This window comes from Sinohyriopsis cumingii, chromosome 1 (genome assembly GCF_028554795.1).
Source record: "Sinohyriopsis cumingii isolate HCF-2022 chromosome 1, ASM2855479v2, whole genome shotgun sequence".
In the NCBI taxonomy this organism is placed as follows: domain Eukaryota; kingdom Metazoa; phylum Mollusca; class Bivalvia; order Unionida; family Unionidae; genus Sinohyriopsis; species Sinohyriopsis cumingii.
This window is the reverse complement of record NC_142961.1, coordinates 72,569,742-72,594,310: the sequence shown is the minus strand read 5'-3', so window position 1 is coordinate 72,594,310 and position 24,569 is coordinate 72,569,742. Positions and strand designations below refer to the sequence as shown.

Here is a 24,569-nt window from a genome sequence, read left to right as displayed (position 1 = left end):
AGTGCAAAATGGATGTTTGACATGATAGACGTTTGATATGGAAATAAGGGAAAGTACATAATGGATGTTTGACATGATAGACGTTTGATATGGAAATAAAGGAAAGTACAACATGGATGTTTGACATGATAGACAGACGTTTGATATGGAAATAAGGGAAAGTACAAAATGGATGTTTGACATGATAGACGTTTGATATGGAAGAAAGGGAAAGAACAAAATGGATGTTTGACATGATAGACGTTTGATATGGAAATAAGGGAAAGTACAAAATGGATGTTTGACATGATAGACGATTGATATGGAAATAAGGGAAAGTACAAAATGGATGTTTGACATGATAGATGTTTAATATGGAAATAAGGGAAAGTACAAAATGGATGTCTGTCATGATAGACGATTGAGATGGAAATAATGGAAAGTACAAAATGGATGTTTGACATGATAGACAGACGTTTGACATGAAAATAAAGGAAAGTACAAAATGGATGTTTGACATGATAGACGTTTGAGATGGAAATAAGGGAAAGTACAAAATGGATGTTTGACATGATAGATGTTTGATATGGAAATAAGGGAAAGTACAAAATGGATGTTTGACATGATAGACGTTTGATATGGAAATAAGGGAAAGTGCAAAATGGATGTTTGACATGATAGATGTTTGATATGGAAATAAGGGAAAGTACAAAATGGATGTTTGACATGATAGACGTTTGATATGGAAATAAGGGAAAGTACAACATGGATGTTTGACATGATAGACAGACGTTTGATATGGAAATAAGGGAAAGTACAAAATGGATGTTTGACATGATAGACGTTTGATATGGAAAAAAGGGAAAGAACAAAATGGATGTTTGACATGATAGACGTTTGACATGGAAATAAGGGAAAGTACAAAATGGATGTTTGACATGATAGATGTTTGATATGGAAATAAGGGAAAGTACAAAATGGATGTTTGACATGATAGATGTTTGATATGGAAATAAGGGAAAGTACAAAATGGATGTCTGACATGATAGACGATTGAGATGGAAATAAGGGAAAGTACATAATGGATGTTTGACATGATAGACGTTTGATATGGAAATAAAGGAAAGTACAACATGGATGTTTGACATGATAGACAGACGTTTGATATGGAAATAAGGGAAAGTACAAAATGGATGTTTGACATGATAGACGTTTGATATGGAAGAAAGGGAAAGAACAAAATGGATGTTTGACATGATAGACGTTTGAGATGGAAATAAGGGAAAGTACAAAATGGATGTTTGACATGATAGACGATTGATATGGAAATAAGGGAAAGTACAAAATGGATGTTTGACATGATAGATGTTTAATATGGAAATAAGGGAAAGTACAAAATGGATGTCTGACATGATAGACGACTGAGATGGAAATAATGGAAAGTACAAAATGGATGTTTGACATGATAGACAGACATTTGACATGGAAATAAGGGAAAGTACAAAATGGATGTTTGACATGATAGACCTTTGAGATGGAAATAAGGGAAAGTACAAAATGGATCTTTGACATGATAGACGTTTGATATGGAAATAAAGGAAAGTACAAAATTGATGTTTGACATGATAGACGTTTGATATGGAAATAAGGGAAAGTGCAAAATGGATGTTTGACATGATAGATGTTTGATATGGAAATAAGGGAGAGTACAAAATGGATGTTTGACATGATAGACGTTTGATATGGAAATAAGGGAAAGTACAACATGGATGTTTGACATGATAGACAGACGTTTGATATGGAAATAAGGGAAAGTACAAAATGGATGTTTGACATGATAGACGTTTGATATGGAAAAAAGGGAAAGAACAAAATGGATGTTTGACATGATAGATGTTTGACATGGAAATAAGGGAAAGTACAAAATGGATGTTTGACATGATAGACGATTGATATGGAAATAAGGGAAAGTACAAAATGGATGTTTGACATGATAGATGTTTGATATGGAAATAAGGGAAAGTACAAAATGTATGTCTGACATGATAGACGATTGAGATGGAAATAAGGGAAAGTACAAAATGGATGTTTGACATGATAGACGTTTGATATGGAAATAAGGGAAAGTACAACATGGATGTTTGACATGATAGACAGACGTTTGAGATGGAAATAAGGGAAAGTACAAAATGGATGTTTGACATGATAGACGTTTGATATGGAAATAAGGGAAAGTACAAAATGGATGTTTGACATGATAGATGTTTGATATGGAAATAAGGGAAAGTACAAAATGGATGTTTGACATGATAGACGTTTGAGATGGAAATAAGGGAAAGTACAAAATGGATGTTTGACATGATAGACGTTTGAGATGGAAATAAGGGAAAGTGCAAAATGGATGTTTGACATGATAGACATTTGAGATGGAAATAAGGGAAAGTACTAAATGGATGTTTGACATGATGGACTATGCAAACAGATATCATCTTCTCAGAAGAAGCCCCTATACAGACTTGACTAAATGGGTTAAAATAAAGCTTGTACTAAATGCGAACGTTAAAGAGAGTATGTATTTCTTTCATGCTATTGAATCTGCGTTAAATATACCAAATGTTCAAGTAGATAGACTTCAAAATACAATTAGGTATGGTCATTTATTTGATGATGCCATTCTGATCACAACACAAAGACTTTCTCATTCACATCCTTTACCTCAAACAATAAATATCAGCAACGCCAACATTAAATTCACACAATCAGTACGAAACCTAACTGTTACTCTGGACAGTACTCTCACACTGCACCAACATGTCATGAACATATGCAAGGCTGCATATCTTGAGCTGAGACGTATCAGCTCAATTCGCTAATATCTTTCAGTTGATGCCACTAAAACACTTGTGTGTTCATTACTACTTTCAAGACTGGACTATTGTAACTCAATTCTATCTGGTTCATCTCAATATCTACTCCAGAAACTTCAAAAAGTTCAAAACAGAGAGTACCACGATCAGAGCACATCTCCCCGCTGCTCTGTACCCTACACTAGCTATCCGTTCGATCCAGAATCAAACACAAAATTTGTTCTCTGTGCTATGTTTCACTGTCTTACTCTAGTCCAACATACCTATCCGACCTCACCCATGTGTACACACCAGCAAGATACTTACGCCCCTCTTCTGACAATCGTATACTCATTATTCCCACTATGAAAACAAAGTCATATGGACAGCGTTCTTTTGCATACCAGGGCCCAGCAACGTGGAATGAATTGCCCACTGAACTTAGACAAAAAGACACAGTGATCACATTCAAGAGGGATCTCAAAACTCACTTATTTCGACTGCAAGAACAAACTTAAAGACCTAATAATGTTTCCAACCTGAAATATTCTCAGCATGTTTTTTATTTTTTAATGTTTTTCTAATTTCATGGTGTTTGTTTTTGTAATAATATTATTATATGTTTTTTATCTTATAGATATTGTGTAATGTTGTAAAGCGCTTAGAACTTCTAAAGATTAGGCGCTATACAAAGTCCTCATTATTATTATTATCATTATTATTATTATTATTATTATGTATCTGTAAAAATTAGAGGACTTTGGGGGGTTGAAATATAATTTGACACATCTGTAAATGTATGTGTTATTGGGGGAGGGGTGCAGCTACTATTTCATCATGTCTTTTTGCAACAAATCCAAACAATGTTGTACCAAATCCGCTGAAAGCTACATAAACAACCCCAATATCAATTATCAGTGCAACACCAAAACGCCACGGATCACATACGTGACTTAAATAAGCGTTTTATGTGGATTTTTTTTAAATATAAAGAATAGTTAATGCCAAATAAATTGTATTTTGGTGTTTTCAAGAGGCCAACGGGATCACCTTCTAAACCTGTTCTTTAATTTTCAACAGTCTGCAGCTTTTGTTCAATTCTTTCAAACTTAGGAATGATTTAAAATTTATGTCAAATTTTGATATTTTTACCGATTGCTCTGCTACAGTTTCCTTGTATACCAAGTCAGTTTTAAGCTGAATTTTCTTTACCATAAATTCTGAGTGTTTGTCGAATTATTTTAGATTGAAATTGTACAGTTTACGAGATCTTCAAATTGTACTATTCATCTAGCCGCATAAACATTCTTGTATTTACCCATATCAAATTGTACTATTCATCTAGCCGCATTAACATTCCTGTATTTACCCATATTAAATTCGAATTTTATTCTTTCGTCATGTTACTCTGTTTTAAGAATAATATATTCAAAGAGGTTGCTACTTTTTTCGGGGCACTTTGTAATTCTGCATCATTCTGAGAACATTAGAGTGTTTTCCTTTTTAATTTTATTGTGTTTAATGTTTGCTGCCAATAAATTTAAACTTTTATTCTCATAATCGATAGTCTTAAATTAAGTCAAATTTGAACAGAGCTTTATCGCGTCCAAACTTGTAAATAAATATTTATGTCTCTAGGCAGAAATTATTTCTTTTATGTTAAAATATTTCTCTTATCTTAAATTCCTTAAATATTTATATCTCCTTTGCGATAACTGTTGCATTTTTTTTGTGCAATGTAGCTTCGCACAAGTAGTTCATATGTTTACAAAATTTCCAATTCTTTTAGATCTGTCCAAGGTTTTCAATATTTTAAATTCTGGCATCATTATTAGTAAAAGCCAAGTATGTTACCATGTGCTAGCCTTGCTGATTAGTTACGTTCCCCAGCAATCAAGAATCTTGACGCTGTTGCGTCCATCAGTTGTGCATTTATCACTGGTATGGGGAACTTCGGAGGGAGGACCGCCTGGCATCGTTCTATTTCTCTGTTCGAATGTCTACATGCCGATTCGCGGGAATCATGATATCCGCAATCCCACTGGTGACCGACCCACCAAAGCACTTAGCATTCTCATAGCTGTTTATACGCATATCTGACATTTTGTATCCAAAGAACTACACATGATGCAAATTATATTGATGTTATAAATATGTGCATATATTATATTGATTGTATAGATAGCTGCAATTATACGAGTTACGCCCAGACCATGTCTATTGTGACAAAGTGAATTTTGAAGAAAAATGTTATTGCAACACACACACGAGTCAGTCTTGTCGCTATCAGCGTGACAAGTAAAAAAATAACTTTAACGTATGTGCTAGACGCAATGGTTTAAACTTCCTGGTTTGGCGCATTATTGATTTTTAATTAGAAGCCATTGGGATAACAGTCACACGTTTATATTAATTGGGGATACGTAGCGGGGAAACGAGAAGGCGGAGACAATCTAGAGACAATTTTGGGCCATTTGAAATACGTGTGATAAAATGAGTTTTTTTTTCAGAAATAGCTATTAGTAAAAGAGGAATAGAGATAATTATTCTAACTTCGGTGAGCGTGTTAAATTTTTGGCGCTTTTATAAAGTTAACCCTAATTGGCTAAGCCAAACGAGGAGTGTGTTTCGCAGCAGAAATTCCAAGTTTTAATAATTTCCTTCGCGAAAGTAATCAGACTTAGTTTCTTCAGGGAGGCAAGAAGTCGGTTCCTGGAAATAACAAGTATTTCTAGTTAAATTGTCCAAGGGACGGGTATCTGGAAGTTGAGGGACACTGGACTTGAGGAAAAATAGAGATTCGGTTTCACAGAAAGAAGGCTGGTCTCGGAAACACAAGGTTTGTCTCAATCGCATACAATATGTTTATTGACATAAGTTTTTAATTATTTGTTGCATGTATTAATTTTAAATTCATACATCAATTTTCCTTGAGTTCGGACACAAATTGTTTACATTTGTCTGTCTTAAATGTTATATGACTCGTGTATTCTAAGAATGTAATACAATATTTTATTTATATGAATTTGTTCGAATGTATGTAATAGGAATAATTTATTTAGGAGTTTCATGTGTTACGAACATCTGATTTAATTCATATTTATTTTAATTTAATTGTTTGTCAGTTTTAAATTTTTTATTACATTATATGCTATTATAATGTAAATTTATTCACTGGAGATGATATTTTTCCAGAAAATCAGTTGACCTGAATCATTCTCTGCTAAACATCAGGTGTTGACCTAGATCCTGACCTTGATTCAAAATTAGTAGCAACCACGTAAATAAGTTCTTTTTTTATTTTAAAATAATTGGTTGTTGTCGAGGTCATGATTTAAGATGTAAACAATTTTTTTTAAAATCTCGGAGTAAAATCATTGGTCTAATCAATGCCATATTCTGTGTACGTAATTTTTTTTATATGTAAACACGGTCACGTGGCCTTGTGTTTCGCAATTCTGGTTTTACCATTACTGAGTATCTGTTAGTTTTAAAAAGATGCGTAGAGAGAGATTTCTCTGTTTTGGGCTATTTCCACTGATGTTAAGTTATTTTATTGTAGCCAGATTTTGAGTCATAATTTTCTTCAGATCAGTTGGATTTCAAAAGGATTAATTCTTTTTTCTCTGCAAATATTTTGAGGAGTGCTCACACAGAAATGTTGGAAAGACATTGATTAAATTTAATTTGGATTTCAAACACCGGAGTGTCATTATTTGTATTTCTACAAGGAACTGTAGACTTCAACACTACAGACTATAGCATACGTCATCGTCTCCCATCTTGGATTCTTCGTTGAGATTCGAACGTGAAATCAGTAAAATATTTTGTTATTAGGACTACTAAAAATTTATTCTCGGATTATTTTTGGATCATTTTTGGATTTGATTCTATAAAACCGTAAGTTCATATTTTTTTCATTTTTACAGAATTTTTCCAGGGAAATAAATTATTGTATTTTTTTCAAAGCTTATTGTTTTCACTCTTTCTTGTGTTACTGTTTATTCGAGCCTAAACAAGTGAAATAAGACATGCATTACGTATGATACTAAATGTGAGAATTATGTAGCTTCATCTGTTTTAAATTATATGGAAGCTAGGAATTGATATTACTGTGTCTGGAAATGTTATGTCAGTGAATTGCTAGTTAGCAAGTAATGTAGGTGAGACAAAATGTGTAGTCCATTAATTCGTTTGTATAATTAAGAACTGAGTTATGTTAACTGAGATTTAGTGGTATTTGGCCTTGTAACGCCCACCGACCGACACATCTTCCAGTTAGTGGTTTATAGGGCGTAGTACTATTTACTTAGATGTCTAGTTATGTCATGGTTTCGTTTAGGGATGTGGCTAAAGACATTAATTTCATGGTAATACGGTTATGTGTACCAGTTGCAAAATGACCTATATTAGGCTTAGTTTCTGTTGAATTACGATAATACGATATGTGACGTAACACGCGTGGGGTTTATTGTTCAATCCTTTAGAAAAAGCCTCGCAAATATTTAGGTTGCGTGTTTGTTTGTATTTATTAAAAGGAGAAATAGCTCCATATACGCACCATGCAGTGGGACAGAGAGCTGACAAAAAGGGGACGATTGATGACTCGAAGAGGCTGGAGAGATAAAGAGAAGAGGAAATGCAATACGGCAACCTGTCACCGACATTGACCTCGTGAAGACGGGAAACAACCAGGTTATGCAAGCATGCTGAAATAATGAGTTCGGTCATTCACTCGACTCTGTGATGAAGTTTGTTTTATCGCTTTTTTTAAAGAGCAGAACGGCTAATTGCATTTCTTATAAATTTGGTAAATTTATATATATATGAGACAGTTTATAAATCAAATGTCATGATCAATTTAATTTTGTTTGTGTAAATGATTAAAGCGATATATTTTACATACGGGGGTTCGTGTTGTTCTATTCTGTATCTCTGCTCTTATCTCTGTTATTCCAACCATTAATTTCATATTTTATGTTACTATTTACTCGATCCGGGCAATAACACTGTGGTCAATAACCCCCTAGCTAACGATTACCAAACTAAAGGCCACGTAACAATTGGGTCAGTCTAACACTCACATATACTATGTTGATGTTAAATATAGCTGCACTCGTATGAGTTACACCCAGACCATGCAGATATTGTATTGTTGCTATAGATAGCTGTAATAGTACGAGTCACACTCAGACCTTACAAGTATTGTATTGATGCTTTAGATAAATATCATCATACGAGTTACGCCCAGACCATGCATATATTGTATTGTCGCTATAGATAGATGAAATCGTACGAGACACACCGAGGCTGTACAGTTACTGTACAGATGCTATATGTAGATGTAATAGTACGAGTCACACCCAGACCTTAAAATTATTGCATTCATGCTATAGATAAATGTAATCATACGCAATACGCCCAGGCCATACATATATTGTGCACATGCTATAGATAGATGTAATAGTACGAATCACACCCATACCTTACAATTATTGTATTCATGCTAAAGATAGATCGTACGCATTACGCCCAGGCAAAAAATATATTGTACAGATGCTATATGTAGATGTAATAGTACGAGTCATACCCAGACCTTACAATTATTGTATTCATGCTATAGATAGCTGTAATCGTACGCATCACGTCCAGGCAATACATATATTGTACAGATGCTATAGGTAGATGTAATCGTACGCATTATGGTCAGGCCATACATATATTGTACAGATGCTATAGATAACTGTAATCGTATACATTATTCTCAGGCCATACATATATTGTACAGATGCGATAGGTATATGCAATATTACGCATTATGGCCAGGTCATACATGTATTGTACAGATGCCATAGATAGATATAATCGTGCGCATTACGCCCAGGTCATACATATATTATACAGATACTTTAGATAGATGTAATCGTACGCATTACGCCTAGGCCACACATATATAGTACAGATACTTTAGATAGATGTAATCGTACGCATTACGCCTAGGCCACACATATATAGTACAGATGCTATAGATAGACGTAATCGTCGCTGCCTCAGATACTAAAACTGAATAATTTATGAAATTGTATCTATTTACTAGCAGACCATTTTCGGCGTTCGCTTGGCTCCAAGCTCAAGACAAAAGCGAATATTTGTTCTCCTTAAGTTTGTAACTAAACCTGCTAATCAAGTAATTTACTAACTAGTCCAATATGATCAAAATCTACACCAATTACTTGATAATGATGTTTTGCATATTTTCCAAACAGAGCTATACTGATGCGTCTCAGTTATGAGTATGATTTAGAAAAATAAAGGTTATGTCAATTTTTCTTCTATTGCCTAAAAATCTATATATTTACCTACAAACCTATTTGCTAATTTAGCAGCATGTCTGTCTTTTAAGCAAGCTTTTAACCGTAGATATGTAATGGTGTGCTTACATACATACATACATACATACATACATACATACATACATACATTTGTTAGGATATATTTTTCCACCTATTCTTTTTTTCTCTAGGATATGGAATGTTTGATTCCGTGGGACACGTCGATTTTTACCCTAATGGTGGGAAATACCAGCCCGGATGCATCGAAGAGACTGTAACAAACTTAATGTCAACGGCATACTACAAAGGACTAGAAAGTACAATACAAAATTTGTATTGCATGTAGCATTATTATTATCAAATCGTTTTCTCACTTTCTTTTTAACAAGTTTAGCTCAACCGTACATGCATCACACTAAATGTACACATGCATTTTACAAAGATGATTCTTGTATATATTACACGCTAACTTTTATAAAGTTGGTTTCTTCTAATGAAAATTCAATATTCGAAAATAGATTTTTTTTCTTCTTACTTTCGTAACGTTAATTGCTATTTATTGATTAAAATCTTGATTATAAGTCATAACTGATTTTTAATTGTACATACTCGAGTTGCTGTAATGTATTTTTTTTTCAATTAACTGTTCCGTTCTTCCTAACGTGGCCTGCAAATTTTCAGTATGGAAAGACAAGCAAAATACATGTCAGAGAATCATGACTTTATTTCAATCTTTTGATTTTTTTCTTCAAATACTATTTGAGACAGGTCGTAATGATTGTTTTGTTTTTGTTTGGTTGGTTGCTTGATTCTTTTGCCACTGTTGTTATTGTTTTTGTTATTTTGTTTGGCATATTTGTTTTGTTTTCATTGTGGAGTTTTGGGGGTTCTTTGGCGGGGTGGGTGGGTATGCGAACTACGTACTTGTGTAAAATATCCCGATGTCATGTTTTTTTTTCTTTTCTTCCAGTTTCAAAACTTTTTCGAATTCATGTTCAAAGAATACCCTCAGTTAAATTAAAATTAGCGGAGACGTACTATAAGGGTCAATATTACTTCATGTTTCTTTCTGTTTATGGTCCATTGTAGTGTCGGATCAATAAAGTAAACTCGGGACTGACCTTGGACTGTTGAACAAGAATATAAGCATTAAATTACATACAAATGTGATAGAATGAATAATAAAAGCACATTCTGTGAAAGAAATCAAAGACTTATAGATCATTTGTGTTATAGTGCAAAATTGTAATTTTATTTTCTATTGATGGGCATTGCTCTAGTAAGAACCAAGACGTTTTTAAGTATGTTGTAGAGGCAGACATTACAAAAATAATGCTGAAATATCACCGTGTTTTGTTTTCGAAAATGTGTGTTAACAAAAGGTTTGTTTGCTATTAAAATGAACAAAATACACGGTTGTTTTTAAAAATGGCAAATACACGGTTGTTTTTATTAAATGGCCAAATACTCGGTTTCGCTTACACTAACTTTTTTTTACTCACTTTTAGCTGCAAATATATGAACATGAATTCAAATTATTTTTGGCTTAAGTTCAAATCATCTACAACATAACGAATTGGACCTTATCTTCTCGATGCCTATAGAAAAACACAATTACATATTACCTGGATCATAAGAACCCATATGGTACGTCCTTTTATATTCATAGATATTATATATTCTGTAGAGTCATGTAAATGCTTTCATTATCGCACCTAGATGCCGAGGACATATTGAGCTGCAGTCACAGTCGTGCCATCGCCCTCTTCACTGAATCTATCAACTCAGAATGTCATTTCACTGCCTTCCCGTGTCCCAGTCTCGAAGCCCTTGACAGAAACGATGGAAACTGTTTGAGATGCGAACCTAATGGCTGTCCTAAACTGGGTTTCTTGGCTGAGCAGAGCCTGGCAAGGGGGAGCTTCTATCTGAGAACCAGACCAGACGATCCATACTGCGGTATGTCGTACAGTTGTTTATAAAAGCAACGAATTAAATTGTACCAATGTATTACGTGTTTTCATCATACGAGCTCGAGCTTTCGTTCTGAAGGGTATTTTTATACCAGCAAATTATCGTGAATTGTTTCGACGAAACCACATGACCTATTTTTTTAGCTTGTTCATGATACGTTTTACCATGGTAACATCTCAGAACTGATGTTGAATAATTAGTTTGATTGTAAGAGAATATTGGGGTCAAGAGGATAGAATAGGGTAAAATCTTATTTCTGATTGAAGGATCTGAGTCTTAAAATTTTATTTCACTCATAACACGAGTAACTACCTACAAATGGAACGAACTGTTGATAACTGTTTCCGATTGTGTATCTATGGCTCTCTATGTTGTAGTAACAGCACCGCATCGATGGCCACAATAGCTATGGTGTATATTTGGTCCACCTCATTAGAAACTACGCTACATAAAGGTCGTTGGTGACATTAGGAACAGAGATGTCGTTAATAGTGTTTTGAAAGAATTATCGCTACAAACAGCGGTACATGGTCTTTGTTTTATAAACGCTATATCATTCACAATTATGCCCCTTTTCTTTTGGTTCATTTAAATTTGCTGTACATTATTTTTACGGATTTCTTTAGTTCTGAAGAGACAACTACATTGATAGTGATAGTATTCTAAGATAAAATTCTTTCGTTATTGCCTTTTGTCTTGAAAACTATTTCCCGAGGATTTTTTAATTTAATTTTTAAAGTAAAAAACTAAATACAGCATTGATATGGACACAGTAGTCGGAATAATCGTCTTTCGTTTAAACCACAACCGGACACAACAACTTTCTAAAGGAGAGGTTTCGTGTTGAATATATCAGGAAAACAAACATTATATTATGAAACACAAGGTTTACTTTTTATTGAACATTTCCTATTTTAGATCAATTTTGTCTTCATTGTCCCATGATTTTCTTCACTTCAATCCACTTAATGATTCGATTGTAGGCAGGATTGTTTATTTGCTTTTCTTTCCAAGTCGGTAGGACTACACAAATAGTTGACAAAAACTGCAGGGCAAGAAATTCTTAATAGTTTGCGTTTGAACTGTTTTTTTTATAAAAATGTTTTAATGTTTAACTGACTAATGTTCTACAATATTCTTACAGACAGAACGAAATTGGTAATTTTCAGTTGCATTGACCATGTAGAAAAAAGACGAAATGGCGCTTATTCTGCATAAGGCGTATTTAAAAACTACAGCATGTGAAAGGTATCCCAACTGCGTCCATATGTTTGATCCCTGACGCTAAATGGTCTTTAAGTCGATTTTGACATCCATAATGCTCTTGAGTCACAAATAAACTGGAATGTTACCGAACTAAACAAATAGCACAAATAATTATCTCAAGATTTTGGCACGAAAATAGGATTATGTGGCCCTCGATTGATGGTATATATGCTTCACTACTAAAACAGGATTATGTGGCCCTCGATCAGTGGTATAATTGCTACACTACGAAACCAGGATGATGTGGCCCTAAATCAATGGTATAATTGCTACACTACTAAAACAGGATTATGTAGCACTAGATCAATGATATAATTTCTACACTACTAAAACAGGATTATGTGGCCCTAAATCAATGGTATAATTGTTACACTACTAAAACAGGATTATGTAGCACTAGATCAATGGCATAATTGCTACACTACTAAAACAGGATGATGTTGCCCTAGATCACTGGTATAATTGCTACATTACTAAAACAGGATTATGTAGCACTAGATCAAAGGTATAATTGTTTCACTACTAAGAAATGAGTATGTGACCATAGATCAATGGTATAATTGCTACACTAATTAAAGGGATTATGTGGCCCTAGATCAATGTATATTGTTTCACTACTAAAACATGAGTATATGGCCCTAGAGGAATGGTATAATTGCTACACTACTAAAACAGGTTTGCGTGGCCCTAGCTCACTGGTATAATTGTTTCACTAATACAAAATTGATTACGTAGCCATAGATCAATGGTATAATTGCTACACTACTAAAACAGGTTTGCGTGGCCCTAGATCAATGGTATAATTGTTTCACTAATACAAAATTGATTACGTAGCCATAGATCAATGGTATAATTGCTACACTACTAAAACAGGTTTGCGTGGCCCTAGATCAATGGTATAATTGTTTCACTAATACAAAATTGATTACGTAGCCATAGATCAATGGTATAATTGCTACACTAATAATAAGGGATTATGTGGCCCTAGCTCAATGGTATAATAAGGTCTATATGTACTGTCTATAATGAATACGTTTGACGGGATTTTATCTTGGACTATAGGAACAAAAGGTAGCGCCTGAATAGCACAAAATATGTCTATAATAAACCAAAAGGCGTCGATCAAGGAAAAGTCCAATATCACCATTAATTTTATTTTAAGAAAACCGCCAATATTGGCAAGGCAAAAAAAAATGAGCTATAAAGCAAATTGTACAGTTAATAAAATAAAAATATACCTCATGCTTATAATACCTCTTTTTACAGGATACTATCAACATGTGACGGTGCACTTTGGTGACAGAATGGCCCCCGCCAACGGTCGCGTCAGGGTTCAGCTGGTAGCTCCAGGTCGACCTTCCGACTTCTTTGAGATCAACAGGTACTTTGTAAACATCAGTCGTACTTATTGTTCAATATGTTTAACAGTATTGCCACCAGTGAGCTTAAAATACAGTCATCCTTTTAGACATCTTTCTACTTAAATAGTCATTCAACTTGGGCATGTCTCGTGTGAAGGGTATTACCATATTTCCCACTTTTTAAAAATGTACACTCGAGAAGACGAAGCAAATCATCAATGACGGGGTTTAAAATGGTATTGAAAAGTTATAAAATTTCGATAAACTTATGTACTTGAGGAAACGCTAGGATGGCACAGGAAGAACAATAGAGGGTATTTCTGCAACATTCTTGTAGATAGATTTGTGCTCTCAGTGGCTTTCTTTAATCCAACGAAATCGCAAACTGAATAGCAATATTGATTGCCGACGTGAAGTAAATGGCTGTATTCTGTTTTCAGTTTGTATAAATTCGCTAAGACTAACTTTGAACTAAGAATTTTCTCCAATATTGATAGACAGTAATATGTAGAACGCTGCGTCTCACTTCTAGTTTTCACTACTAATCATCAATCCTGCCGATTGACTGGAACAAGGTTGTATTGTCCACCACGGTAATCGCGAGCGCGCGCGTGTGTGTGTAGCCGCGGCCAGTCAGTAGAAGATCTTAACAGGTCTTTTTGGACAGATGCAAAATCGGACCACATTGGCGCCCTTGTATTTATTTGACACTTTTGTTATGAATTCGCTACAGTTAAATAATGAATATGAGATTTGAAGAAAAAAGAACTGATAAGCACTGTACCCTTTCTATATCTTGATATACAGTTTAACACTCCATTTGATAACAATATTATACACTATTTAAAGGGGGAGTACGCTAGACAGAAAATTTTATTTTACTTTCAAGCCTTTACAAATCAAAACATTTCAATTTTTGGCATTAATGATTCAATAAACAGATATAGAGCATAATGTGATAGAAAAATTTCAAATAATAAATTGATTTCGGCATTATAGATGACAGCCTATGAATTTTGTATGCACGGGTATTTATAGTTTTAACTTACTTGCAGTAATCTTATCTTAGTGCGTGCAAAATAATATTAGGTATTGTGTTTTGAGTGAATAATAACTTTAACATCATAATTTTTTCTTCACGTCGCCAATAAAAAGCCGTAACTTTAAGTTGTAATGTTTCCAGTTCTTAGTAGTCAGAACTTGTATTCCTGGTGGTGGTGGTGGGGGGAGGTATCGGATGTCGAGTGGTATAATTAAAGGTACGTGTTTGGGCCTACCTGACTAATATCATTTTCTAAAGATATTTTTACTTGGATGTGAGTTCTGGATCTTGGTTTTTCACATGGAAATTCTGTTATCGACCTGATTTTTTATTGATGTTTCCTTGAATTTAAGTTCAAGACCTCAATTTGTTTACAGTTTACTGTACGTTTTCATTAAAATGATTGAGCTTTTTATTTCCCAAAATGCTGTTACGACATAGGTCAAGTGTGGATGTATATAAAGAGGGTTTTGTCAACAATGCTTTCAATCGTATTTTAATATCATTCTATAGAATCAGTTTAGCTGTATTCATGTATAATTTGAGAGGAATCATTTATTTAAATTATTCACTGGAATTACAAAACTCTCATTCACATATTGGACTAAAACACTACTTTCGGATTATTGTGAATTCATTCAAAGGCATTCTGGCTTATATTACTGAAATAAATCAGGAATATTAGTACATCAACTTATTCAAGAATTGGTAATTTAACACAGTCAGGACTTTAATTAATTCGGAACACTCTATAATTTTGAACTTGTGAAAGATCATTTAGGATTATTTGGGATTTAATTCACAATATTGTAAGTTGCTCTTAAATTTTCATTTTGTTACTGAGATAATTAAATTGTTATTTTTACTACACTTGTTCATTTTGCTTCTTTAAGTTACTTAGTTCAAACCACAGAGTCGTAGCATGCTAAAATGGATTTTAACCCCACAAATCCAAAGTCATTCTGGTCCTAAGATTTTGTAGATGGTTGTTGAGCTCCAAATGTTCTGAAAATTGTACATGTCGTGCCGAGTTTACTTCAATACAATATGTTATGATAATTGTATACGTCAAGTTCGCTTCAGTACAGAATGTTATAATAATCATATACTATAATAATCATATACTTTGTGCCGAGTTTACTACAATGAAAAATGTTATAAGTTTACTTCAATACACAATATTAACAAAATGAATTGATAATTGTATATGTCGTGTCGAGTTTACTTCATTACACAATATTTACAAAATGTATTCATAATTGTATATGTCGTGTCGAGTTTACTTCATTACACAATATTTACGAAATGTATTCATAATTGTATATGTCGTGTCGAGTTTACTTCAATACATAATATTTACAAAATGTATTCATAATTGTATATGTCGTGCCGAGTTTACTTCATTACACAATATTTACAAAAGAGTGTAGAGTAAGAAAGTTAATGTTTCTAAAATTTTATCATCGAAATTGCGTTGTTTGCTTTTTATTTTATAGGAATATTGCACATCAGTTATAAATGTTTAAGCAGAGCAATGCTGAGTTAACGGGGCATGTAGTACCTGATTATTTCCTTTTATCTTTGGATGTTTCTTGTTTATTTACTACTACTACTATTACTACTACTACTATGACTGCTACTATCACTATTATTATTATTATATTGGGTTTTTTTTATATTATTCAATATTTTAATTGTTAATTAGTAAACATTTTATTTGTGTTAGATTTAGTGTTTAGTGGTGGCAAGTGAGTCACAAACAGCAACTTATATTTTCTTTTTTCTAAATAATATTAAGTTTATTTGTTTATTGGTGGTTATAAATATGGAAGGAGAGATAACTGTAGCTGTTTCGCAGTTGCGAGAATTTCATGCCTACAAAATTCAAAGCTGGGTCGCTCATTTCTAATACTGTCCAGTTGTTTACATTGAAATGTCAATATTAATTTATTTTTTGAGATTCTATATTATTGCTACGTAATAATTTCTGTTTGAAGATTTATGGCCATAGTACCAAAATTTATATTCTATATTTTATATATTTGGTTATTTGTTTTGTTTCTTAGTACTAATGGGCTTGACTTGATTTGTCGCTGCTTCTCAGTTTCAGAGTCCATATAGTTACGTAGTTCAGAGCTGAATTGTGTAATGTTTAACTTATAACTATAAACTGTGCGTTTTTAATTTATATTTTACATTTACTTGTGACAATTTAGTCAGTCTTCCAGATTTTATTATTTTGTGCTCAGGATGCTGTTTTGAGGATAGAATGGTGGTTAGCTGGAAATCTCGTGAAAGATCTTTGGCGGAGGGGGTCAATCGTTGTTTTGAAAAATATTTTGGTGGGGGCGTATGTTATTATAAATAGAACCTTTTTTATTAAACAATTTCTTTATTGAAAATGCAGTCGCATAAGGGTTTTGAAAGAAAGTATTTTACACATTTTTGGGGTGGCTGTGGTCGGTCTCCCTAAACACAGTAATGGGCAGTAGTGGACAGTAATGGATAGTAATGGACAGTAATGTGCAGTAATTGACAGTAATGGGTAGTAATAGACAGTAATGGGCAGTAATCACAGCAGTGGGTAGTAATGGACTGTAATGAAGAGTAATTGACAGTAATAGGAACAAAAATAAAATATTGCGAAAGAAATTACAGTGATGTACATAAATTATTATAATTTTTTCTTGTATGGACTTAAATACATAAACCGTAAATAACAAATGTGGTTGTTATATTGTTTTATTAATGTTCAACAAAAAAAACAACACATTTTGATACAAAAAATGCAGAAATTTATTATTAACTGAAAAAGATTCTGTTAATATGTTTACTTTTTGTATATCACTGTGTTAAACTTCTCAATCTGTGGTGACTGTAAGAAAGCTTGTGAGTCGGGTTGTCTTTTGTGTGAGGCATGTTTTCTTTTGGATTGCTTATGCATTGTTTAGTTTATATTTTACAATCTTTAATTTATATTACTATTATTATATTCTGCTTGCAATTTCTTTGAGCTGTCAGTACAATCTTTCATTTGAATGTGCAAACCTCCTGTTATCCGTATTTAACATTATACAGTATCTACATAAAATTCAAAATTTCTTATAAAATTTATCAATTGTTGCACTGCTTCCTTAATATGCTATCAGATGTAAACAGGAAATATGAAAGAAGGATTACAATAATAAATAACATGTTCTCAATCGTATATAAGTCCTGTTTTTGCAATGTTAACAACATCAAATGTAACAAATAATTAATAACGGTACATTTCTTAAATTCAATTAAACTTGGTAAAGTAGATGTTTTTCAGAATTAATTGCATTTTATCATTGGCTTTATTATCGGATTGATTAATGTATGTTACCGATTGCAGAATGGTAATTTTTAGCCTTTAAATTAACATTCTATCTTTACGTCTTATAATTGAGTCTTCGATAAGAAAATTTGATCAACTCGATGTTATTAGCTGTTGATAACATACCGGTATATATCTTGAAAATGATCAATGTAATGTAATAAAGTCAATATAAAGGAAGATGTACCGAATGTCATAATAACATTATGATTGATGAATTCAATTACCTCGATAAAACAAGCTCTCTCTCTCTCTCTCTCTCTCTCTCTCTCTCTCTCTCATGGTGGTATTCATACAGCTCAGCAAATTCATTATCAGATGATTCATACTTTACATAAAATTAAATGATATATTATGTATTGTACTGTATTAATGTATTATGCTGTGTCTGTATTATACGGTATTAATGTATTATGCTGTGTCTGTATATGTTGCAAATCATACATGTTGTAATGACTCAAGTTTTTTTTTTTTATAATGCCGGTAATAAACTTCCTAGAACTCAAAGCTTCAGTTGAGCGAGGTTTTGTTGACTGATGATAGGTACTTTTCTTGCGAGTCTGCTGAACATCCCAGTCTCCCAATAGATGAAATTCCTGCTGACATCTTGTTTCGGTATCATGCTGAGAAAGGAATACAATTAAGAACAACTGGGGACGGAGACAATCTTTCCAATGCCGTCTCAATCCTTTTGTGCGGTAATGAATCCCAGTCCGTTGAACTGCGCTACAAGACAAACTTTAATGATGGTGCTTGGAGAGTCAGTGATATATGGGAATCCAAATAAATCAACTATTAAATTGTTTTCGCCAGATTATTCCGATGCCGTGTTAGAATGCGCTCAGATTGGGAGCTTTTCCTCGGTGTGGACTATGATTACTCTTGCCATGGTTACGAAGCGTCCGTTACGTAGTGTTTATCCAGCTGTAAACGGGACAAAGGACTTGGCATTTAGGGCTCTAAATACAACTTTCAACCATGCAGCAGAAAGATCAATGCTTTCAGTAATGTGGAGCAATTTAGCCAAACCAGCTAAGGTTCTTTTGGTAAAAAAAAATATTTAAGAAAATGGACCCCTAACCATTTCGTGGCTTTTGGTTGAAAACGATGTAAATGATACACCCATCAATAAACCGTTCGTCAGTGAACCGTCAATCAGTGACCCGACCATCAGTACCAGGACCGTCAGTGAACCACAAATCAAGAACCTGACCATCATTACTGAAACTGTCAGTGAACCACTAATCGTCAGAGAACCACAAATTATTAACCCTTCCGTCACTGAACGACCCGTCAGTAACCCAACCGTCAGCGACCCTCCAAGTAAATTCACAGCGTCAACTAGTATCCTGGCCATCAATGAATATCCAGTAATTACACGCCTGAACGTGACGTTAGCATGGGAACGTCCACACATAAGCGTCAATCTGATGACGGTGACTGGCAGACTCTGAAACGTAGCCGTCGCTCCTCGTGGTCATTCAAGAACAATGCTTCAACATACGTCAATTGTTCAAACAGATATACCAGCCAGTTTGACAAAGATGACGTTATTGACCCTGCACTGGAATCAATAAAGACAAACAAGGTCAGTTGGAACAATGTTTCTGTTACAAGAATTCGAGTAAAGTTACCGTTGCTGGGCCTCACAGCAGGATTTTTAAGAACGAGAAGTTTATGGACATAACAGATACATTGAGACTTTTAAACCTGAATGAATATCACAGTGCACAACCACGTGTATCACCTGGCATAAAGGAAAACGTGTTCTTTATAGTTGGCAATACATTAAATGAGAAGAGAACGAAAACTAGTAAGAGGAGAGAGTTTTGGGATGACTGTGGCACGTGGGTGAAAGGTACTTCTCCCACAAATTATTTTGTTACAATAAACGAGAAACTGGTCAGCGTTATAAATAGAGACTGGCAATATTGCACTGAAAAACAATTAAACGGTGTGCGCGTCTACCATCCACTTGAACCACAACCAGATGCTTTGGACGTGTTAGTTCTGCATCGGACATATAGCAAACACAAGAACTCTCTAGAATACAAGCGAGGTGTAACTTGGATAGGAAATGTGCCACACTCTATGACACTAAGTCTGTCACAATTAATGGAGCATGTTAATGCATTTCCCGGGAGAACAATTAATGGAAACGCATTAAAACCAGAAGTACATGAAGAATACATAAGAAATACACAACGCGTAAAAGAGTTGGCTGCAAGTATGACAAAACAGGACTCTGCAAAAAACGTGTACTAAAAAATAAACCAAGAAGAGGATATTGATGACTTTCCCAAAAATATCAAGGTTGTCCAAAACATTAAACAGAGACAAAAAAACAAAAACGACAACCCGTCAAAGATGTGTATACAACAGAAATCCTGCCGACCACATTCTAAATGTAGAAAGTAAAGTTCATTCTCATCACCCTTTCATTAGAAGTGTCCGACACGTTGATTCCGGTCCGTTCATCATAATGTACACTTACGCACAGATACAGGATATAAAACGATGTTGTACGAAGGAGGGAACGGTATTAAGTGTGGACAAAACAATAAATCTTGGTGAAATGTACTTAACTTCAACAGTTTTCAAAAACAGCACATAAAAGAACCAGTTTTTTCTATATGGTAAATCTGACTTTGAAACTTACATTGCTTTCTTCTCAAAAATTGCCAGTCATTTCGCAGATGAAGAAATAGAAACCTTGATAGTCGGCACAGATGACGAAACTGCGGTTCGTATAAGTTTAAAGCGGTCATTCCCTGGAGCGACACATATTGTTCGTACCCCTCACTTGAAGAAGCATGTCACTGATTATTTAAAAACTAGGGTCGGCGTAAACGTGCAAGACAGAAAGTCAATTGTAAACACCCTTTTCGGTGACGAAGGAATTTCACGTGCAGATAATTCTGTAGTATTAGAAGCAAGCATAAAATATGCAACAGATGTCATTGCGGAAAAAGAATCGGGTTTCCAGCCATATTTTGAAAATCGAATGTTACCAATTCTGAAAGATCATGTTAACTTTCTCAGAGGGTACAAAATGTGGACGCCCACTGGACAAATAATAATGCAGAGTCTGACAATAATATCATGAAGATTGGAAGCAATTGGAAGCAACAAAAATATCCGATCTTAAAGACGCACTACAATCGATCTTACAGTTCCCAGTATAAAGACGCCGAAAGATCGTTGATTGGAAGAGGCAATTTCAAGCTGGCATCCGATTATATGCACCACAGAGTTTCTATTGACGTGAGATGTAAAAAAAAAAGGAAATGAACGAGAAGCATTATTTCCAAAGTTTCTCAAAGACAAGGGTAGAAATAAGCTAACAATAAGGTCTACAAATGGTAAAATCACTACATCAAAGACACCTTCAGGAGGGAAAATCCTCACCAGAGAGAAGGATGAGAGCTGAGCGAACCACATAAATACAATGAAAGTTTGTCAAAGTTGTAACCAATACAGATCTGGAGCAAAGAGAGAAACTTGTTCATCTTTGTAATGCTTTCATTAAAACCCCATAACAGCAATAGAACTTGGTCAAATTTTGGTTGAGAGAGAGAGTTGTTACATTTTATTTTCTATTATTTTCATTAAAACTTATTCTCAGTACTAATAATACAATATAACAACCACATTTGTTATTTATGATTTATGTATTTAAATCCATACAATAAAAATTATAATATTTAATGTACATTACTGTAATTTCTTTCGCAATATTGTATTTTTGTCCTCATTACTTTCGATTACTCTCCATTACAGCCCAACTGTCCATTACTGCCCATTACTGTCCATTACAGCCCAACTGTCCATTACTGCCCATTACTGTCCATTACTGTGTTTAGGGAGACTATCTCTCTCTGTCTCTCTCTGTCTCTCTTTCTCTCTCTTAATTAAAATGTTACTTTCCATGTTTTTGTTGGTTGTTTTTTTAAATTAATGTGTCTATTAATTATAGGGAAATCATGGTTATTTGCTATTTCTCAGTTCTTCGTAATTTCTGATTTGTAGAAAATACACACAGCTGTCTAAAAAAAATCTTCTTTTTTTAATTCGGAGGTACATGTATGTTTATTATATAGTTTTGGAAACATATGAGAGCTAATGATTTCCATGAAATTCGCAACAATTATTAAATAACGACTTAATTTAACCCCGATACTAAACACTGGTTTGGTTTAATCAACGTGCTTTAATGCGGAATACATGTATTAGCAAATCTTGCCTGTTTTGCAGCGGCAACAAGCAGTTTGAGGCTGGTCAGGAACGACATTTCCTTTATGATGACATCTACCCTTTGACCGAAATCCGGGAAGTTCGCGTGACCTTTACGAGGACTTGGGGAATTTTCTGGTGGTTGGGATACAGTTATACATCGGCATCCGTTTCTATCCGTCATGTGACTGTCACCTCTATACAGACCGGACAGACGTAAGTGAATTAACATTGATCTAATTGGCTTCGTTAATAAGGAGAGTTTTGTAGGGAAATATTCAGTATTATATTGCAATAGCGGCTTAAATTTAATTCATTGAAAATTGTGCTTATAGAAAACGTTGGACAAGATATATTCGATGGTTCCTTCATGTTTTGCGACATTCTGGTTACTGTCATTTAAAATCCAATTTCTTATAAATATCACAGCTTCGATGACAGGTAGTGTTGCTCAGTCTCTCACACAGTCGGTATAAAAACAAAAAATCAGATATTATTTTGTACACAAAGATGGCATTTGGAAATAAATTTGTCATCCCAGATTTGGCCCTAATAAAATAAATTAGTCATTCCAAATTGTTCCGTTTAAAAGAAATTTTAAACAAACATAAAATAGTATCAGAAATTAGTTTAGTGTTTATATGTTTATCCAACAAATCATGTACAAATTACCCGTTCTGCACATGCTAACCATTTTCGCCTCAGCAGGCACCGTACCGAGTCACACACAAATGACATCTTCACTCAGACGAAGCACCTCCCACCATCATCACAAATATGTTGTGACTAGATTGGCCATTGACTTGGCCAACGCTTGATTGTAATATATAATAATAGTCTAACGTACCGTTAAGATTATATATAGTGTGTCTGCGCGTGTGTTTGTGTATTCGTGCTTTTAACATAAATTGGCTAGCAATAATTGCCCTAATTGCTCTTATATGATATCTTCACACCGTAATACTAGTAAAAAAATTACAAATAAGGAAAGAACCATAACATAATTTTCAATACATCTTACCTTGATGGTTATTAAGCGATAATACGACTAAAAATTAAAACACAATTCTACATATAAGCTTATAAGAAGTTAGGAATAAAGCTTAATAAGCCTTTCCACGGCTAGGAATCAAGATTAAGTCACAATTATATAGATAGGCGTAGAAGAAAATGCTAGCACAGAAGAAATAAACAGATTTTCGTCAACAAAAACGACTCAAGGATGAACTGACAAAATAACACGAAATCTTGTAGATAATATGCTTTTGACTAATTAATACAGTCGCTCATATTTTTACGAAAGTGTAGAGAAAATCTGTCGTACGGGATGCGTAGACAGAAAATAAATTGTCATGTTACTAAGTAAATTGAAGACTTCTCACCATTTCAGGGCCTATTTCTGCGGGGATGACCGATTAATCACGAACGGGAACACTGTTTACTTACGAATACAAGACAGCCTCGAAAAATGCGTTCCAGGCCGGCGAGGCTCCTTCTAATGGAATAATATGATAAGAAGAATTCGGGATATAAATTCGTGTTACTATTTCTAATATATATACTTGAACATATTTACATCAAACTATGTAAGACTACGTCAGTCACATCTAAATGTAATGTAACTGCATAAAAGTTAACGCTTGCTGACACATTGCAAGTAGAAGTTACGTAGATGAAACATTCAGTCTAACTAGGCCTTAACCGCATTCAGTGCCGGATTACGTAGTCGAAATCTTGGGGCCCATCCATTGCAAATTATCTCCTAATACGTTTTATCAATATTAGTTTGATCCGTTTTCGCGGGGCCCCTAAAAGGCGTGGGACCCATAGGCCGGTGCCTACTCTGCCTATGTGGTAATCCGGCACTGACCCCATTGCCACATCAGACCTCTTAACCCTAGTAATATGTCTTATTCGAAATAAAGCTTAGAAAATTTGGGGAATGAATTTTGTTGTGCTATGAAGTGATAAAGATATCACCAAAAACAAAACCAGCGCAGTTTAATGATTTGCTTTGAATGTAGAAGGGACTATTATGACTAACGTCGATTCAATCGTCCACTGAACAAATTGCTAAATATTGTCAAGCCATATATCCATAGGTACTGTACACTCCTTGAAAACAAAATGTCAGAATATTTAAATTTACATGCTATCGAAGTTGTTCAGTACAATCAC

General features: G+C 34.2%; 1 protein-coding gene and 1 long non-coding RNA gene across 2 annotated transcripts in view; both read left to right on the top strand.

The window, feature by feature from the left end:
• The window catches only part of LOC149807111 (pancreatic lipase-related protein 2-like), a 43,984-nt gene extending 19,655 nt beyond the window's left edge, over positions 1-24,329 (top strand). The window contains exons 5-9 of the mRNA XM_089962142.1: positions 9,349-9,474; positions 10,877-11,116; positions 13,664-13,778; positions 22,413-22,607; positions 23,782-24,329. Of these exons, the coding sequence (XP_089818268.1) occupies positions 9,349-9,474; positions 10,877-11,116; positions 13,664-13,778; positions 22,413-22,607; positions 23,782-23,890 (785 nt within the window). The 3' untranslated portion in view covers positions 23,891-24,329. The remainder of the gene's footprint in view (positions 1-9,348; positions 9,475-10,876; positions 11,117-13,663; positions 13,779-22,412; positions 22,608-23,781) is intronic.
• On the top strand, positions 520-7,728 carry LOC149807112 (uncharacterized). Its single transcript, XR_016421809.1, has 2 exons — positions 520-5,664; positions 7,364-7,728. It is a non-coding gene; the product is annotated as an uncharacterized LOC149807112 (long non-coding RNA).
• Positions 24,330-24,569: the final 240 nt, after the last annotated feature.